At 42.2% G+C, this 18,898-nt stretch overlaps 1 protein-coding gene across 2 annotated transcripts; it reads right to left on the bottom strand.

Moving 5' to 3' along the window:
- Positions 1-13,418: 13,418 nt before the first annotated feature.
- USP27X (ubiquitin specific peptidase 27 X-linked) lies at positions 13,419-18,266 on the bottom strand. Of its 2 annotated transcripts, none has more exons than XM_081223242.1 (2): positions 16,110-18,266; positions 13,419-13,483 (listed from the first exon to the last, which is right to left on the bottom strand). In XM_081223242.1, exon 1 carries the CDS (start codon positions 17,530-17,532, stop codon positions 16,216-16,218), a length of 1,317 nt encoding a protein of 438 aa, XP_081079368.1. In that variant the 5' UTR covers positions 17,533-18,266; the 3' UTR covers positions 13,419-13,483; positions 16,110-16,215. The 2 variants fall into 2 exon arrangements, with proteins under 2 accessions (XP_081079368.1, XP_081079369.1); XM_081223243.1 differs by lacking the exon at positions 13,419-13,483 and having other exon boundaries at positions 15,938-18,186; positions 18,223-18,250.
- Positions 18,267-18,898: the final 632 nt, after the last annotated feature.

Raw genomic sequence — 18,898 nt, forward strand, 5'->3', positions numbered from 1 at the left:
AAATTAAAGGGAATGCTTCTAATATTTTATTTTCAAGTATGATGTCTACTGTAGAGTTTTGGTTCTCTATCAGGTTAAGAAAAATTTCTCTACTCTTAGTTTGAAATATTTTAAAAATCATGAATGGGTATTTTGTTAAATGTTTTAAATGTATTTATTAATATCATTTTTCTTTAATTTGTTAATGTGATAAATTTTATAGATTTCCTTTAAATAATTTTTAAATTTAGATTTGCATCTTATCAAAGTTATATAAGCATTTAGAGTCAAATAATTCTACAAGGCTTTTTATGAAAAACTACATTCCCCCCTAGCCTTCCCCCATTTCCCACTCCCAAGAGGCAACAACTTCCAACTCATGTTATTTTATTTTGATATTATTTAAAAAAAGAGTATTCTGACACTTGTTAAAATGGTAAGGAAGACTTTATTCAGGACTTTTGTGTTAGGTGTCAAGACTATCACAATAGGGGAGAGAGATTGGACTCAACTCTGAATACAACAAGGATAAGTGGGGATTTATAGCCAGTGGGCAGAATAAGGGGGTCAGTGGGTGAGAAATTACTAAGAGGAGACATCATGGTAGGGGGATTCTTGTTAAACTGACCTAACAGGATTCTTGCTGAAGGCAAGCCAGGGTGATCAGACATCAAAGTTGGGGATTCTCTCTAAAATAACTTAGCAGGATTCCTGGTGAAACTGGACTAGGCAGGCAGACGGCAGGGCCCAAGGATGAGATCTAGTCCAAAAGAGGTCTCAGAGGAGCCTGACTAAAGTTTGGTCAAAGAGAAAATCTTTGTCAGTTTTTACCTTGTGGCAGAGACTGTTAGTTTTGCTCATCCAAATCTAGCTGGGCACACAGCATTTTTGCAGCTTCCCTTGCAATTAGGTGGGTCATTTGTTCTGTAAAATTTCACTTAACCCCCTGTTTTCAGGATATCACCCCCATCTTCAACTATGTTTTTTGTCCCCTGGTATGGAGATCCTTTTTTACCCTCTTCAAAGAATAAATCTCCTTCTCAGCTTAGATGGGAGAGAGGAAGTTATATGGTTGAAGACAGGAAGAGGGGATAGGTTCTGGGGTATAACTAACGGAGCCGAATCCAGCCTCTGTACCCCGACACCGATTTAAATCTCAGACACAGAGTTTTGGATGAGGTAGAAAAGAATAGCTTTATTGCTTTGCCAGGCAAAGGGGGCCACGGCAAGCTAATGCCCTCAAAACTGTGTGTCCCAACCTGGAAAGGGTAGTGAGAAGTTTTATAGTAATGGTTCAAAGGGGGCATGATCAGCTCGTGGACAGTCTTATGATTGGTTGGTGGTGAGGTAAGTGGGAGTCGGCATCATTAACCTTTTGGTTCCAACCTGTCGGGGCTCTACGTGCTTGTGGGCAGCTTTGGGCAGCATACCATTGTTAACCGTTAACTTCTCTCACCTGGTGGAGGTTTCAGTATCTGCAAAAGGGCTCAAAGATACTGTTGTGTGTCTCCATTGGTGGGGAACCAAGACGTTGCCCCAGGCCTGCACTATTGTTTCTCTTGACTATTTCTCTTTGGTTTTGCATCCCCTCCCCTAATTAGCAACTGTTTGAACCTGCCCATTGGAACTCAGGGAAGGTCATGGAGGCTGAATGAAGCCTATTTCCTGTAATCAAAGAAATGGGGGACACAGGAAGGCTTTTGTGCCAAGGAGCCCCACAGGGTCCTGCTTGGTATCACTACTGCTTCTTCTTCTTCTTCTTCTTCTTTTTTTTGAAAGAATTGCATCTTTAATTTATTGAATACTTATGATAGTGTGATGGTGCCAGGAATTCTGCTGAAGACTAAACATGCATTATCTCTTTGAACCTTCACAACAACTCTTTGAGAAAGATTCTGTTATTATAATCTACCTTTTAAATTTGAGGTACAATTCACAGGCTATAAAATTTACCCTTTTAAAGTGTACAATTTGGTGGGTTTTACTATATTCACAGGATTGTGTGCAACAATTACCATTATCTAATTCCAGAATATTTTCGTCATCCCCAAAGGAAACCCTGCAACCACTAGCAGTTACTCCCAGTCTCCCCTCCCCCAGCCCCCAGCAACCATTAATCTCTGTCTCTATGGATTTGCCTATTCTGTACATTTCACATAAATGGAATCACACAGTAAGTGACCTTTTGTGTCTGGCTTCTTTCACTTAGCATAATGTTTTCAAGATTCACCCATGTTGTAACAAGTATTGGTACTTCATTCTTTTTATAGCTAAATAATATACTATTTTATAGATATACCACATTTTGTTTTTCCATTCATCAGTTTAGGGTCATTTGGCTTGTTTACAGATTTGGGCTATGAGGAATAATACTGCCTTGAACACTCATGTACAAGTTTTTGTATGAACATATGTTTTCACCTTTCTTGGGTATATTCCTAGGGGTGGAATTGCTGGGTCATATGATAACTCTGTGTTTAACTTTTTGAGGAACGGCCAAACTGTTTTCCAAGCAACTGCATCATTTTACCTTCCCACCAGCAATGTACGAGGGTTCCAATTTCTCCACATCCTTGTCAACTCTTGTCTGTTTTTTCTTGTCAAATCCTTTTTCTACATCTCCTGAGAGAATCACCTGTTTTCCTTCATTCTATTAATAGGGTATGTTACACTGATTGATTTTCATATGTCGACCCAACTTTGCACCATGGGATAAATCCCACTTTGTCATGGTGTATAATCCTTTTTATATGCTTCTGGACTTGGTCTACTAGTATTTTGTTGAGGATTTTCACATCTACTTTCATAAAGTATATTACTGGTCTATAGTTTTGTAATATTTTTTCTGGCATTGGTATGAGTGTAATACAGACCTCATAGAATGAGTTGGGAAGTGTTCCATCCTCCTGTATTTTGGGGGAGAGTTATGAAGGATTGTTATTAATTCTACTGTAAACACTTGGTAGAATTTACCAGTGAAACCATTTGCTCCTGGGCTTTTCTTTGAGTACTAACTGCTTCTTAAATTTTCAACTAAGCCATCTATTTTTAGTCTCACCATCACCCCTAATTTCAGAGGTCCTTGTTGACATCAATTCCTGAGTGTTTTGAGAATTTCTTGGCATAAATTGGGTTGGCTCTCTACTTGCTCCACTGCCATTTTAGGATTCAGCTTTCATTGGGTCTGCTAAGTCAGTTGTCATTCATCCATCTGCTTTCTCTGGCTTCTTTCAAGACTTTCTCTGCCTTTGGTTTTCTGAAGTTTGAATATGCCTAGGTGTGGGTTTTTTGTGTTTTATTTTGTTTGGTTTGGTGTTCTCTGAGCTTCCTGGATCTGCAGTTTTGTGTATGTAAATAATTTTGGACCATTTTTGGCCATTATTGCTTCAAATATTTCTTCTGCATACATACATATATCTATATCTATATCTATATCTATATCTATATCTATATCTATATCTATATCTATATCTATATCTATATATATTCTCTCTCCCTCTCCAAACTCAGTTTTCAGCAATATGTCAAAATTACTGATCAAGTAAGTGGTCTTACTGCTATGGCTTCCACTGGCCTCTATTCCAGGTAAGCACATCTTGGGTGCTGAATCTCTTTGGATCTGCCTGTCTCTCTAGATTTCAAGATGGCAGTTTGCCCTGTGACTTCAGTTCTCTGATGGTCTAAGAAAATAATCTATTTTCAGTTCACCCAGCTTTCTTGTTGTAAGGATGGGAGTAATAACTTCTAAGCTTTTTACATGTTGGTGCTGAAACCAAAGCTACTTTCTAGATCTCCCAACTTTATTGCTCCTATATACTCTCTCATTCTCCTTATCTTTGTGGATTTGTTGCTTTTTTAAAATTCCTTTAGGGACTTCCCTGGTGGTCCAGTGGGTAAGACTCCACACTCCCAATGCAGGGGTCCCGGGTTTGATCTCTGGTCAGGGGACTAGATCCTGCATGCGTGCCACAACTAAGAGTCCACATGCTGTGACTAAGAAGCCCATGTGCTGCAACTAAAAGATCCTGTGTGCCGCAAATAAGACCCGGTGCAGCCAAAATAAATAAATACTAAATAAACAAACAAATAAATAAATAAATAAAATTCCTTTACTATTAATTTAGTGGGGTCTTGGGAGAGAGGAAGAGCTAATGGGGGATTCAACCCTCCATCTTTAGCCAAATGTCTCAATAGATTTTCTAGTATTAACCCATCCTTGCATCCTTTGGACATGATATACTTTTTTCATATACATTGCTAATTCAGTTTGCTAGCATTTGGGGGATTTTTGTGTCTAGGTTTCTAAATGAAGTTGGTTATTATCCATAAAGATTATATATTTTTTGCACATAATGATGTGGAAGTATTCCATCCTTTTATATTTCCTGGAACAGTTTGTATTAGGTAGATTTGGTAGATCTCACCTTAGAAACATATTTTTTAATTTAGTTTAGGGGAGAGAAGATTTTTACTAACTATTGATTCAAATTTTTAAAATATTTATATAACTTTTAGGCTTTCTATTCTCCTTAAATAAGTTTTGCAAAGTTATATTTTTTTAGAAGATTGTTCGTTTCATCTACAATTTTACATTTATTGGTAGAAAGTTGTTTGTCGTATTTTAAAATTATTTTTAAAAATCCATTGTACCTGTAATTTTGTCACTCTATTCATTCTTTTTTTTTAAATCAATTTATTTATGTATTTATTTTTGGCTGCATTGAGTCTTCGTTGCTGCATTGCAGGCTTCCTCTAGTTGCAGTGAGTGGGGGCTACTCTTTTTTTTTCTTTTTTTTAACATCTTTATTGGAGTATAAATTGCTTTACAGTGGTGTGTTAGTTTCTGCTGTATAACAAAGTGAATCAGCTATACATATACATACATCCCCATATCTCCTCCCTCTTGCATCTCCCTCCCACCCTTTGTTGCGGTGTGCAGGCTTCTCATTGCAGTAGCTTCTCTTGTTGCGGAGCACAGGCTCTAGGCGCACGGGCTTCAGTAGTTGTGGCACGCAGGCTCAGTAGTTGTGGCTCACGAGCTCTAGAGCACAGGCTCAGTAGTTGTGGCACACAGGCTTAGTTCCTCCGTGGCATGTGGGATCTTCCCGGACCAGGGCTCGAACCCGTGTCCCCTGCATTGGCAGGTGGATTCTTAACCACTGCGCCACCAGGGAAGCCCCCTATCCATTCTTAATATTATTCACTTGTGCCTCTTGTTTTCTTGTTCAGTCTTGCCAGAGGTTTATCTTTTCTAAGAACCAGGTTTGGGTTTTATTGATCTTCTCTATTGCTTTCTTGTTTTCTATTTCATTGATTTATGATCTTATACCTAGCTTATACCTTTGTTGTGCTTTCATTACAGTTAATTTGTTGTCAGTTTTCTAACTTCCTGAATTAGACAATTAAGTCCTTAAAATTCATCCTTCTTTCTATTAAAAGTATTAAAGGCCATACAGTTCCCCCTAAGTTCCGCTTTAGCAGTCTCTCACAAGTTTTAATATCGATGTTATCATTCAGTTCTAAATACTTTCTAATTTACATTATGATTTTTCTTTAACCCATGAGCTAATTAAAAGTGTTTTTTAAACATTCCAAACAATTTTTAAAGCTTGTTGTTGTTGTTTATTTCTACTTAAGTTAGTTCAGGGAAGGTGATCTGGATGAAACCAATTCTGTGGTATTTATTGAGACTTACTTTATAGCCAAGAGTGTGGTCAATATCCCAAGTCTGCTTGAAAACAAAGTGTATGTATTAACTCTTATGTGCATGGCAATATATTTGTGAGTGTGTGTTTGTGTATGTATATATATATGTGTAATATATATTATTGTGTGTGTGTGTGTATATATATATCCATCCATTAGATTGAACTTGATAATTGTACAGTTCAGATATATGTTCTTATTGGCGTTTCTGTCTGATTAGTCTAACAGTCTCTAAGGAAGGTATGCTAAAATCTCCCACTATGATTATAGATTTGTCAGTTTATCCTCATAATTCTGACCATTTTTCCTTTGTATATTTTGAAGCTATGTTACTAAATATATAAAATTTAGAATTTTTATATCTTCCTACTGAACTGTCCCTTTTATCATTACATAGTGATGCTCTCTATCACTAATAATGATTTTGGTCTTATAATCTATTTTGTGTGTTATAAACAGAGCTACACCAGCTTTCTTTCATTTAGGATTTTCCTGAATATCTTTTTTCATTCCTTAATACTTCCAACCTGTGACCTTTTGTTTTAGATATGTCTCTTTTAAAGAGCACATGGCTAGATTTTTCAAAATCCAATCTGACACTATTAACTGGAGAATTTAATCCATGTGGATTATTGTTGTCTTGTATTATTGTATTTGGATTTGTTACCACCATTTTTATTTGTGCTTTCTATTTACCCTAATTTTTCAGCACTTCTTTATGTTTCTTCTCCTTTTTTGCCTTCAGTTTGATTGATGGGGGTTTTCCCGTTCAGTAGCTTGGAAGTTATATAGTCTTTTTTGTTGTTGTTTGTTTTGGTCTCTGCTTTTGGCTGTGTTGGGTCTTTGTTGCTGTGTGCGGGCCTTCTCTAGTTGCAGCGAGTGGGGGCTACTCTTCGTTACAGTGCGCGGGCTTCTCATCATGGTGGCTTCTCTTGCTGCAGAGCACGGGCTCTAGGCGCACAGGCTTCAGTAGTTGTGGCACGTGGGCTCAGTAGTTGTGGCTCGTGGGCTCTAGAGCACAGGCTCAGTAGGTGTGGCGTGCGGGCTTAGTTGCTCCACTGCACGTGGGATCTTCCCGGACCAGGGCTTGAATCCATGTCCCCTGCATTGGCAGATGGATTCTTAACCACTCTGCCACCAGGGAAGCTCTATATAGTCTTTTTTAAATTATTCCATTTTCTCCCTCTACTAGTGTGTAAATCAGGAAATTATGCACTGCACTCTGTTTCTATTTTTAATGGTTACCTCAGAAATAATGACACGCATAATTAACTTACAAAAGTCTAAAATGAAAAAAAAAATTCCTTTACCTTCCTTCCAGATAATACAAGAGTTTAGAACATTTTAACTCCATTGACTGTCCCAACTCACATGCTTATTATTGTCTAGTATTTCAAGTCTAGACTACAAATGATTATTGTTTAATACCTCATATTTATTTACATTTGTCCACATGTTTACCATCATCTTTACTTTTCATTCTTTCATTCATCCCATATCTTCCATCTGGGATAATTTTCCTTCTACTTTTTACTCACAATACACTCCTTTGAATTTCCTTCAGTGAGTATCTGCTGGTGAGGAACTATCTCAATGTTTGTGTGAAAATGTCTTTATTTCACTCTCATTCTTTAAAAAAAAATTTTTGCTGAGCATAGAATACTAAGTTAACAATCAGCAAATTGAAGATCATCCCACTATCTTCTGACTGTTGAGACGTCAGCTGTCAGTCTAATGACTGTTCCTATGACATGATCTGTCATCTTTCTCTGACTTCATTTTCTCTCTCTTTGGTTTTTTGCAGAGTCTGGGTTAGACCTCTTTTTATTTATCCTACCTAGGATTTGTTGGGCTTCTTGAATGTGTGGGTTGATTTCTTTCATTAGGATGAGAAACATTCTCAGCCATTATCTCTTCAAATATTGACTCTGCCCCATCAATATTCATATTCTCTTTCTCTCACACTATAATCAGATGTGTGCTAGACTCTCTCATTGTATCCTCCACGTCTCTTACTCTCTTTCCTGTATTTTCTATTTCGTTTCCTCTCTCCATACAGCATTCTTGATCATGTCTTCAGGTTTATCTTCTAGTTCATTAATGCTCTCTTCACTTATGTCCACATTTCTGCCAGATACATTTACTGAGTTGGTATTTTTCACTTCTAGAAGTTACTTCTCATTTTTTCCCAATATGCGATATCACTTTTTATAGATTTCTCTTCCCTGTGGATATTTTCAAATTAACAATTTGTTTCTTTAAACATGTATACATAGTTGTTTTAGAATATGGGCCTGGTAATTCCCTTATCTGAAATCTGTGTGAGTCTGTTTCTGTTATTTCTCATCCCTGCTGTTTCTAACTCAAGTTGCCTTGTTTCCTTGTATGCCAATTTTAGTCTGTTTTCTGGTCACTGTGCCCTTGAAAACTTATTTTGGGGGGTTCCCTGAGGCCTGGAATTGATAGATTCTCCTCCAGAGGCTTTGTATTTCTTTCTACTAAGTATATGGATTACTACCTGTCTGGAAGCCACTTAAATCCAAAGTAATAGCTTGAAGTTCCCTGGCTGATTCAGGCCATGGGTGATAGGGGTGCAAATCTGAGGACTGGAGTGCGGCCTCATTTTCCCAGGGATGATTTATTTTTTACCCACTCCCCCCTTTTGAAAAATTTTATAATCTGTTTATTTAATTTTTATTGAAATATAGTTGATTTACAATGTTGTATTTGTTACAGCAAAGTGATTCAGTTATACATATATATATATATATATATATATATATATATATATATATATATATATATATATATATATGTAATATATTCTCTTTTTAGATTCTTTTCCATTATACGTTACTATAAGATATTGAGTATAGTTCCCCGTGCTATGCAGTAGGCCCTTGTTGGTTATCTATGTTATATATAGTAGTGTATATATTTTAATCCCAAACTCCTAATTTATCCCTCCCCTTCCCCCTCTGATAACCGTAAGTTTGTTTTCTACATCTGTGAGTCTATATCTGTTTTGTAAATCAGTTCATTTGCATCATTGTTTTTTTAGATTCCACATATAAACTGTATCATATGATATTTGTCTTTCTCTGTTTGGCTTACTTCACTTAGTATGATAACCTCTAGGTCATATTGCTGCAAATGGCATCATTTCATTCTTTTTTATGGCTGAATAATATTCCATTGTGTATATGTACTACATCTTCCTTATCCATTCCTCTGTTGATGGACATTTAGGTGCTTCCATGTCTTAGCTATTGTAAAGAGTGTTGCTATGAACATTGAGGTGCATGTATCTTTTTGAATTAGAGTTTTCCCCAGACGTATGCCCAGGAGTGGGATTGCTGGATAATATGGCAACTCTATTTTTAGATTTTTAAGGAAACTCCATACTGTTCTCCATCCCACTCCCCTTTTTTATACCCTTTATTTTTAGCAAGAGAGCTCTGCTTGGTGCCTAGACAGCCTTTTGTACAGTTTTCTGGGACTGTTGGGAACAGGGGCAGATTTCATTCTGGTTGGCCCTTACACAGCTGATGTAGCTCTTTGGGGTCTCAGCTTAATGTGGAGAGGGTCTCCTATTAAGCCCCTACCATGGGCTGGCCCTGAGCCTTAACTTCTCTCCCTCCACCGCTGTGTGGCCACTGGTTCAAAGCTCAGGTGAGCAATGTAGGCAAATGCCCTCAGAGCAAATTGGCTTTGGTGTGCCAATACTCTACTTAACCTGTCTGGTTACAAGCTTTCATCCAAAAATTGGCCTGAAAGTTTCCCTTTGTCCTCTCAGCTCTTCAGTGGTCTTGAAAATTTTTATCCAGTATATTTCATTACTTCAGTAGGAAAGTTGAATGAAATAACCAAGGCTGCCATTGCCAGAAACTAGAAGTCCACACTCTTAAATGTTTAAACATTCATGCTTGACTTAACAAGGTCCAAACGCAGGCAATATCCCTACTCTCCTCCCAAACAATACAAGAGCCTTAGAATGCTTTAAATATTAATAGCCTCCTGCTGTTTTACGGGTTTTTGTGCTCTAGTGCCAGTTTTTTTATACCTCCATATGATTCAACATTATTGTTTTATGCACTTAATGCTTATTTAGATTGCCCCATGTTTACCAATTTTTGTTCACTGTTCCTTGCCTCCTATTCATTCCTCCTCTCCAATTTCAATTTCCTTCTTCCTGAAGTATATCTTTCAGTAGTTATTTTAGTTAAGTCTATTATTGCTGAACTTTCTTAGGTTTATTTTTTTCTGAAAACGTCCTTATTCCACTCTCAAAAAAAAAAAAAGAGTAGAAGTCCATCTCATCAGTATTTCTTGGGAGTACTAATTCTCCTCCGTGTGGCAACTGGTGACTCATCTTCATGGCATGTCATTTCTTTGCAAGTACAATCTTTTTATTGTTTGTTTCTGAGTACATCTTGGGCAGATATTGTCTTCTTCTGTGGGATTCTATGTGCCCAGTATTGTAAAAATGTGCTTGCTTTTCTTGAGGTTCTAGAGGTTTGAATTGTTCTGCTCCAATTTTTGTTTTAGTTTTTCAGCATGTGATTCCCATAATACACAGTAGGGTAAATTTAGACCCCATATCCACATATGACATAGGCCTGGGATTTTTATTTCTTCTTGTGGCTCCAGAGAGAGCATAAGACTTTTCATGGCTTACTCTCCAAACCCCTTTTTAATGAACAGAGAAGCTACTAAAGGCTTTATCCAGAGGCTTTAATTACAGCTTCTCTGCCTCTGGTGGACCTGAGGCTGGGCTGCCAGTACCTGCATGAGCACTAGATTCACAGCTCTGAGCCCCTAGCCCCTACGGCCTGATATCTAGAACCAATACCACAAATAGGTTATTGCAGTGTCCGTTTACAATTACTAGACTGGCTTTTTCTTTTTTCTCTGGAGATTTTACCTTTTGTTTTTTTAAGCTCAGCTGTAAGTTAAAATTTTTGTTACAGTTTATCTAGTGTTATTATGTGCTTGTAGTTGAGGGGGGTGCAATTCATGTCATCTTAGTGTGCTATATTTCCAGAAGAAAATCATACTTTATACATATGATTTTGTGCTGTAGTTATACTTAAGCATTTTCTCTTATCATATCCATCCTCATAAATACGCACTTCTCTGAGTGCCAAGGAAATTAAGTCCCCTTCAGGACCATCTAGATTAAGGGTACATATGAGGCCAGGTCTCTGTAGCATGTTGGATCATTCTCCGGATATACCACCTCTGTAGTTTAAATACATCACTCCCCTGGGGTCTGAAGTTCCTTAGCAGAGTGATTTTCAACTCCACAAAATTTTAGTAGCAGAACTCTTTCTTCAGATATTACTTGGAACCCCCAAATATAAAATCAACAGCTCCCTCTTATTGATTTTATATTTCAGAGTTCCTGATTCTCACCAATTTGCCCCTCCTCTAGCTCCCCAAGGTGTTCTCCAGGGCCATCTTCATAGATTCCTTGGGCACCAAGTACCACAGTGTGAAACCAAATTGAATGTGGTCCTCAGAGTGTGGTCCCATAGCCAGAAGCGTGAGCATCAACTGGGAATGTGTTTGAAATGCAAATTCTCAATGCTGCCCCCATCCCAGGACTACTGAAATCGGAAACTCTGGGGATGGGACCCAGCAATCTGTGTGTTAACAAGCCCTCTAGGTGATTCTGACACACGTTTAAGTTTGAGGCCTCACTAGAATAGAGTATCCCATTCAGGAGCTATTGGAACAGGGTTGGAGTATTGTCCAAAATTAACATTTCTGGGTGCCTAAATAAGCCCAAACTTATCTGGCAGGCTGTTTTCCATCCACTGTTTTCTTGTACATGAAGGTGATTAAAGACCCTCTCAAGGTCCAACTTTGCAATGGCCTGGGTCCCTTTGAATTGGCTCAATAAGTGAGAAATCACTAGGAAGAGTAGGGAATCCTTAGTTTTAGTTCATTAGGCAGAAATAATGACACTCTACATAATTGTTCTTGACAACAGGACTTAAGATCTGAAGCTCATAAAATAATGCTGAGCAAAAGAAGCCTGACACAAAAGTGTACATACTGAACAGTTCCTTTTATAGATGGTACTTTAAAAGGCAACACTAATCTACAGTGAAAAAAAGTCAGAATAGGGATTACCCTTTGGGGTTATTGACTATAAGGAAGCAGAAAGGGGGCCTGACTTATGGGTAATGTTCTATTTCTTGATCTGAGTGCTGTTTACAGAGGTGTGTTCATTTTGTAGAAATTCATGAAGTTGTACCCTGATGATATGTGTATTTCCTGTATATTTGATATGCTTCAATGCAAGAGTTTAAAAGTAGCATTAGGTCACCTGCAGGGGAAGGTCAGTGTGTAAATGACACACTACTGTGTGTGCTCGGCTACATACTCTCAGAGGACCAGGGCCTTTGCTTCTGGGTGCGAAATACACATTTGGTGCGCACATAGGTTCCTGGCACCAGGTCTATTGCGTTATGACAATGAGTAGTATGGGGTCCATTTTTGTTTGTTTGTTTGTTTGTAACTTATCTTTATTTTTATAGCGGAGTAAAGCTCATTCACAATGCTGTGTCTTTCTGGTGTACATCCACTTGATTCACTTACAGAGAGACATATATATATATATATATATATATATTCTTTTCCATATTCTTACCAGTCTTATATATTCTCTTACAGTGATTACAGTGTGTTGAGTCGAATTCTATGTGCTATACAGTGCTTTTTCTTGATTGGAAAAGACCTCTTGGTTGATGGCATCCCTGATCAGGATTCCCTGTGGATGGGGAAGAAGTGAGGCAGTTACCAAATGTGAACTATAGGCCAGAGTAAGTTTCAGCACCTGGCTACTCCAGGAAGTGGGAAGTGATAGGGTTCTGGATTTCCAAATCCAACTGGAAATTGGATTTCCAATTTCTTAGGCCAAGAAACTGTGGGAAGCATGTGCAGTGGGTAAAAGGTAAGTACCCCATTGTTTGGTCCCTCATCCTGAGCTCTATGGGTGGATAAGGCCCCCACTTGTGAGCACCCATCTTTTGCCTGTACCCTTCTGGGCCCAGATCATAAATCTACATATGAACTGAGTTTCCCTGGCTTTATCAGCTTGTGGAAGTAGAGAGTCTCAGTTAAAGAATTAGCTTACATTTCACCAGCTCTTGGCCACATCTGCTCACACAGGAATTCCAGCCCCCATGTAAAATAGCCCAATTGTGTCTGAAAGTCCCCAGTATGTCACAAACCAATCTGTTTTGGGCATCTCCCATGTTCTTCCTCACTTATTCTCGGCCCCATTTTTGTGTGCTTTGCCCATGAAGCTGCTTCAGGAGTATTTACGCCCTCCCTGCCACCCCACTGCTGCTGTGCCCACCATGGGAACATTGATGAAGGTGCCAAGGGTGCTACCTCCTGATCCCCCTAGAGGCCCCAACCATGGAGGTGCCCGCCCATGTACCAGACATGCTCAAACATGCCTGAATGGCATTTGAGCTCAAGGTAACACATACCTGCCAAATACGTGATGCCCTGGTTCCCACAGTGATGTGATCTGAAAGCAGGCCCTGCTGCTGTTACACTCCATGGCTCAATTTGGGGGTTGGTGATGGGTAGGGGCATAGGGCTGGGCTTGAATGGCTCCCCTGTTGCTGAGGGACAATGGTGTTTTCCAGACAGAGGTGAATGCTTCAATCAGGAACTGCCAGGTACAGCTGCTCCCTCTGGTGGTCTGTGCCTTCCACCAGTGGAGACAGGGAGATCAGCTTCAGCAGTCTCGCGCCATTCATATCTCTTAGAACTATTCCTGAGTACAGGGTATTTAAAAGACAGTTTCTGTATCAGACAAACCCAAAATGAAGAATATTCTATTAAAAATGCTAATGCCATACAAGATGCAGAAAGGCTGTGAAAATATTCCTGATTAAAGGAGGCTAAAGAGACATGACAGCTAAAAGCAATAGCTCGTCCTGGACCAGATCCTGTGATGAAGAGGAAAAATGCTATTAAGGAAATTATTGGGTCACCAGACAAAACTGGAGTACAAATGGTAAATAATAGTATTATACCAATGTTTAACTTACTGAAGCTGTTAACTATACTGTGATGTAGGGAACATGCCTATTCTTAGGAAGTGCACACTGAGGTACTCAGGCATAAAGGTCCATGATGTTATCTGTCCTCAGTCAGTCCAAACACACACACACAGACACACACCGACACACACACACACACACACACACACACACACACGGGAGTGCATACATGAAAACGATAAAGCAAATGGGGTAAAATGTTAAGCATTAGGTAAATCTGTTCTTTATACTATTTGGTTTTTTTGAAACTTTCCTGTAAGTTTGAAATTATTTCCAAATGAAAATGTTTTACAAATGTAAAAGACAGCATCTGTGCAAGCAGTCAGGATCTGGTGGCACATGCCCGACTGAACTCTTCCTGTGGCAGAGATGAGGAAGGAGGACATGGCGGTCTTCCCAGGCAGGGCTCCCGCACATCCCAAAGGGGAGTCAGATACCTGCATGAAGGTGCCAAGTGGCATCTGAGGCCACTTACCTCTTGCTCTCCCCCAGCCTACAAGATATCAAAAATAACACTTTTTACATTTTCTCCTGAGGATTACGAGCCTTGGGGTGGGGGGATGATGAAAATTTGGTTGTGAAAGGAAGGTGATTTGGTTAATTCATCCATCTGGAAAACGTTTCAAATACTATGTGCCAGGGTCTGTGCTAGGGGCTGAGGACATAGCCCAGGGTACAAGAGGAGACACAACCCCTGTCCTAAAAACGCCTATGAGCTAGCGGGGGATGCATCTACAACCACACAAATAAATATACATTTCCAAATGAGCTGACCGTGAAGTAGACTTGGGGAGCCCTGGAGGAGCCCAGCCTCTTACCAGAGCCAGTGAATCCAAGCCCCATGGGTCTGAAACATTCAGTTCCCCTCCTCCCCCTCAGGATTTTCTAGGTACTAGGTCCTTTTGTATCTGATGCTGAGGAGAAAAGAAGGAACCACCACCAGTGCTTAACCCGTCCTGGGCACATCCCATCTGTTTGAGCTTAGCCCTCCACAGGCCACTCTGCCCTCCGTGAGAATCAGAGAGGAGGCCGACATGCCACTCCCCCACTACCCCTGGGCTGGTGGACCAATGAGCTTTGGAAAACAGTCTTTCTCCTGATCTATGCCTGTAGGTGAACAAAGCTATGCCCATAATGCTTTTGGAGGGCAAAGACCACCAACACCCTCACGTGGAAGCCCGTCAGCCTACTGGCCCTGAGTCCCATCACTGGGGTGCTGAGTCATGATAACAACATGACAGTTTTCCAAATGGACAGAATAATGACTTTGGGGGGGCAGCTGTGGTTCTCCCCCCAGTCCAAGGTGTGGAACTGACTGGGATGCCCTGTACACAGGGAAAATGGTGGGATCCACTGCCTTGGGGCTTCAAGTAGACAGTACTGGGGAGGGAGTTGTAAGTGTGTGTGTGTGTGTGTGACTACATGTGACACAATGTGTGTCCCTTCTGTCCATGGGTCTCAGGTAGGGCTGACCCTCACCTCTAATGCATTCTGGTCCTGGTCCAAAGAAGTTTCAGATCCAACGAACACTTACTGAGCCCCTACAAAGTTCCAAGCCTTTTTACTTTATACTTTGACACATTTTATATCCTTTAATCTTTAACAGTAACCCTTTAAGGTAGGAATTATCTGCATTGTACAGATGAGAAAACAATCGCAAAGAGGTTCATTGATTTGCTCAAGTATATCATACAGCTTTTTTAAAAAAAAAAAAAAAAAACACTCACACACTATACTCTTAGCTGAGGCCTGTCTGTGTTGGTTGCTTATCTTACAGTGTTTCTTGTCTTCTCTACCTCTGGAGCAATTGCTCCCCTTATACAAAAGCCCCCTTCTTTCTTGTTTCACAGGCCCACGTGGGCTTTTCTTTGTTTAATACTGCATTTAATAGCACAAAAAATCACGAATACAAAGAAACTGGCAAAGGTGTTTGTCAATGAGATATCCCTGCCTCCTCCACTTTTCCACTTTCAAACCCATATATGTAATGGGCTACATTTGTATGAACTTTTCCTTTTTCCCCCCAGACATATAACTGTTATGTGATTGGTCAGTTGAAGCTGAAACACCCATGGAGAAAGATGTTTTACGGTTACAAGGGCACACACCCCCCCCACACCACCCCCCTCCCACCCCACACTTTCCCACACAATCTTTTGGAGGAATATAGGATATGTACCAGTGTCAGGATTTCCCTGCTCCTGCCTTCCCCACCCAGAGCATCCTGCCATTTAATCTTCCTTTAAATGACTGCTTAGACTAGAGCCTCTTCTCCCGCCCCTTCTATTTCTCTTCCAATCAGGACATTTTAGACACTGGGAACTGTTCAATTCTTACTCTGTCAGGCCCGTGGGCCATGCAAGTAGGTCCTTTAAATCTCAATGCCAGTTGTAGTACGGGTGCTGTCATCTTCCACTACAGGTAGGTAGGTCTGTGTGTCACTTCAGTAGGCTTGTGTATTCACTTCTTTCACTTTTTCTGACTCATGTTCCAGGACCTGTTTGTGATAGAACAGTAAATACCCTTCACTGTCCAGAACGTCCTTAATACTGGCCTTGGTGATGACGGCATCATCACACTTGAACCACTGGTCCTTGTGGTGCCGGATGAAGCTGGTGTAGTGGCCACTCTCCAAGGTTCCTTGGTGATTAACCACAGCAAACAAGGAATACTTATTCTCGTCGTTTCCACTATTGGTTGGCAGCTGCAACTGTCCATTCATCCTGCTCTCTTTACTCGAGGCCATGAACGGTGTCATATCCAGCTCCAGAGGAAAGGATATGTATGTAGTGATCTTGCGCCTCTGTTTGGCTGAGTGTTCAAACCGTTTGAAATGAAAACAGGCAACGACAGGTAATTTATTCATTGTGAGCTGTTTGGTAGATTCCTGGTAGCTTTGGCAACTACCACACTTGATTTTGGCACTGCTTCCTAAGTGCTCTGGCCTCGTAAACCTTCGCAGGCAGTCCGTGAGGGTGGTGATTCCTGGTATGTGGCTTTCCCCATTCACACTGCTCTCCCTCCCTGGACTCATAGGCCAGAAGGAGGTGCAAGAGCCAGGCAAGTCCAAACTGATGTCCCAGCATGGGTCTATCGTGGTGGAGACACCATGGCAGGCTTGACAGGTAACATCAGATTGCAGGCCACCTGTGAAGATTTGGTCAATGATGCAGTTACAGTGGTTGGGATTGTTGGCTGCCTTCCCGGCATCATCACCTTTGCAGTGCCTGTGCAGGACATCTAATGCTGCGATGAGGAACTCATGGGCATCCTGTTGCCTGTACCCTGCTAAATGCCGTGCGTGTATCCACACCAGGTGCAGTAATTTATAGGGAACGTGAGGAGATGGATTTCCAGAATACAACTCCCGAAAAAGCGAAGACATCTCACAGACCAGACACAACTCGGGACTTGGCATTTCACATCTGTGCCTGTCGGAGAGGAAGAAATCTCTCAGGATCGGAGTGTGGGTAAGGGCCTGGACGATGCAGTTCATAAAGCACGTGTTGCCAAGATTGATTAGTCCTCTTAAACCGATGGTAAAGCTAGAGGTAATTCTTCTTCTCCTTGGGTTGTGGCCCAGCAGTTCTAACTCGGGTTTGGTTGTCTCCCAGGTTGGATATTTCTCACCGAGGCCTGGCATTGAACACTGCTGGTGAGAAACCTCGGTTGAGGTGGAAGCTTGTAATTTCAAAGCTTCCCCTTGCTCTTCTTTGGCAATTTGCTCAATGTCTTTGTCATATACATAATCCTTACACATAAAGCAGTATATACCTCCGTAATAAAGGTCTACAGCTAAGTTGTGTTGTTTTGTCTCGGCGTGCTCATGAATGTGTTTCTCTGTGAAGCAGCCAAAGAAGACACAGGAAAGGCAAGAGTGAAGTCTGTTCAAATGGGTGCCGCACACATGGCAGATGCACGACTTTGCCTTGCTTTTCCTGGTCTCTGGGGTTCCACACCAGACGAAGCACTGGTAGATCACCCGCAGTTCCTGCCTCCAGTTCTCTCCCACCTTAAAGCTGTTCACGTGGGAACAGCCTGGTGGACCCACAGCGAAATCCACATCCAGGCATCCACCCCCAGGGCCGCGCCGGGGCCGGGGCCGGGGCGGGGGCCGTGGCCTAGGCTGCGGCGGGGTACGGAGCCGGGTCTGCGGCCGCGGCCGGGGTCGGCGGCGGGGGGCACGGCTGCGCCGCGGGGAGGGATCGGGGGGCCGCGGGGGGTCGGAGGGAAGGGTGGGGAGAGGAACCTCGTCGCTGCCGCCGCCACCGCCGCTCCTCGCCGGGTTCTCATCCTCTGGCTCCCGCTTCGGCTCCCCCTTCGGCCCCTGCTCCGCCTCCCGTGCCGGCTCGGGTTCGGGTTCGGGCTCCAGCTTGAGCTCTAATCGTTGGCCCGGACCCTCCGCCGTCTCCACCTTCCCGACAGCGTCCACCTTCCCTGCCGTCTCCACCTTCCCGGTGGCGTCCACCTTCCCGGCCGCCTCCACCTTCCCCGCCGCCTCCACCTTCCCCTCCACCGTCGCCTCCGCCTCCACCTTCCTCTCCGCCTTCTCCGCCGTCTCCGCCGTCTCCGCCTCCTCTGCTCCTCCGCCTCCACTGGCGGCGGCTCCTCCCCCTGCTCGCAGGGCTCAAGCGGCCACTGGGCGTGGCGGCGCGGGGGCCACGCAGACCTGGGGTGTCCCCCGCCCGGCCTGAGGGAGCGCGGTGGCTGTGGCAGCTGGACCCAAAAGGGACTTTCACTGAAGGAGGCGGCGGCGGAAGCAGGCGACGCCCCCGGGAATCCTCCCGCCGTAGCCCTCTAGCGGAGGCCGCTCTGCAGCCAGGCCCCGTTTCCTTTAATTCAATATTTCCCAAACTTGCTTGTTCACGAGAATCACGTGGGGAGCGTGTTAAAATTACAGATTCCTTGGCTCCACCCGCAGCCCCACTGAATCAGAGTCTCGAAGGGACGTGCTCCGGAACCTGTATCTTTAACTAGGTCCCGAGAGGATTCTTATGATCAGGCAAGTTTGGGAAACACAGCTCTAATTCATTGAGGCTGGCGGGAAGGGGGGCGGGGACCGCGCAGTCTCTTTAAGGCGCTTCCAGTTCTCGGCTCCAATCGCTGCTCTGACCCCCTTCATCGTC

Source organism: Mesoplodon bidens, assembly GCF_964165515.1.
Source record: "Mesoplodon bidens genome assembly, chromosome: X".
NCBI lineage: Eukaryota > Metazoa > Chordata > Mammalia > Artiodactyla > Ziphiidae > Mesoplodon > Mesoplodon bidens.